Genomic DNA, 1,574 nt, shown 5'->3' on the forward strand with positions numbered 1-1,574 from the left:
ACACACACACACACACACACACACACACACACACACACACACACACACACACACACACACACACACACACACACACACACACACACACACACACACATATATATATATAATAATTTAATATACTATTATATTTTTTAATATCATTTTTTTTAGGTATAACTTTTTTACAGCAGAGAAATTTAAATAAGATTTGGAAAGATCTAACTACAAAACCAGTTAAATAATAAAAATAAAAAGGATTTTTTTTAAACGAATTGAATCGGCGATTTAAATATTACAATTTTATTCCTCATTTGAATTTTGATGGAAGTCAAAAATCAAATACATTTTGAAAATCTACAATGTATAAATATTACCTTAATACACGGAGATGTTGCTCCACGATGATAGCCAACTTTCGTCGCGTGATCTTATATTCGCTTCCTGTCTCGTCGACAAGTTCGTCTAATCTTATCATCAGAATGCTCAGTTGGCCACAGGCATGCATGGCGAAGACCGCAGCGAGACTGCACGCGCCCACCGTGACGGAGTTTACTATGATAGTTGACAACAATTGTAGAACGATCACAATCTCGTTCGCTGGACTGTATCTAGTGTCCACCAGCTCCGTGTAGAACGGACATGGAAGCTGATGCGTAATTATCGTGACGTTCCCGATCTGAATGTTCGCTGGTGTCAGAGTGGTAATGATACTGTAGGAACAGACACCGCCTTGCATGAAGACTGCGCAAAAGGCGGACACAAATCGACCAAATTTTGCATTTTGCAGCATCACTTCGCGATCGCGCCTTGTTCCCACATATCGCCAATCGTCGCGCATATGGTCCACGCACTTGCGTATCTTGCAGCTACGCATCAGTAATGAACAATAGTTCGCGCCGCCCATCAGCCAGTGTATCATCGGACCGAAAGCCTTCAACTTTAGATGCACATCCGGCTCGAATATAATGTATAACGCGCATGGCACCACCGTGAAGGCGATCAGAGAATGACAGACAAATTGGATACCATACGATAGCATCTTACCGGCGATACCAGTGTTAATTCCTGGCCAAGCACCGATTGGTTTTAGGAACCAGCGATTCAATTGAATACTGTATTCATTATCCTGTTGATATGCGATATTGCGCATATCAACAGAGGACACACGGAAAGAATACGACATAGTGATTGGAATGTCACTATTGCGTGAATGCGAACTATTGAACGACAATATCGCGATGGAGGAAACAGCAAGTCATTTTCAGCGCTTGCGCATTTTTCTAACTTTTTTTTTTCAAGGAGTATAGTTAGCTTAAGAGACAGAGTTTCAGATTTTCCAGAGTGAAGGGGTAGTAGCGATCGATACGGGTGTGAGTTGCGTTGATTAATCTGTAGTTATTGTATACCCTATTCTACTTAGATGCACGATAGGAAAACAATCCGCATGGAGAGAGATATTATATGTAGTTTTACATTTTATATTACATTTTTACTCTTTGATATAAAATTATTTCTTGATAATTAAAATTTTCTTACTTATACGTAATGTGTATATATATATATATATATATATATATATATATATATATATA

General features: G+C 38.5%; 1 protein-coding gene across 1 annotated transcript in view; it reads right to left on the reverse strand.

Moving 5' to 3' along the window:
* Positions 1–1,165, reverse strand: part of LOC105626560 — a 2,834-nt gene extending 1,669 nt beyond the window's left edge. The window contains exon 1 of the mRNA XM_012207858.1: positions 357–1,165. Coding sequence (XP_012063248.1) covers positions 357–1,165 — 809 coding nt within the window. The remainder of the gene's footprint in view (positions 1–356) is intronic.
* Positions 1,166–1,574: the final 409 nt, after the last annotated feature.

Source organism: Atta cephalotes, assembly GCF_000143395.1.
Source record: "Atta cephalotes unplaced genomic scaffold scaffold00005, whole genome shotgun sequence".
Taxonomy (NCBI): domain Eukaryota; kingdom Metazoa; phylum Arthropoda; class Insecta; order Hymenoptera; family Formicidae; genus Atta; species Atta cephalotes.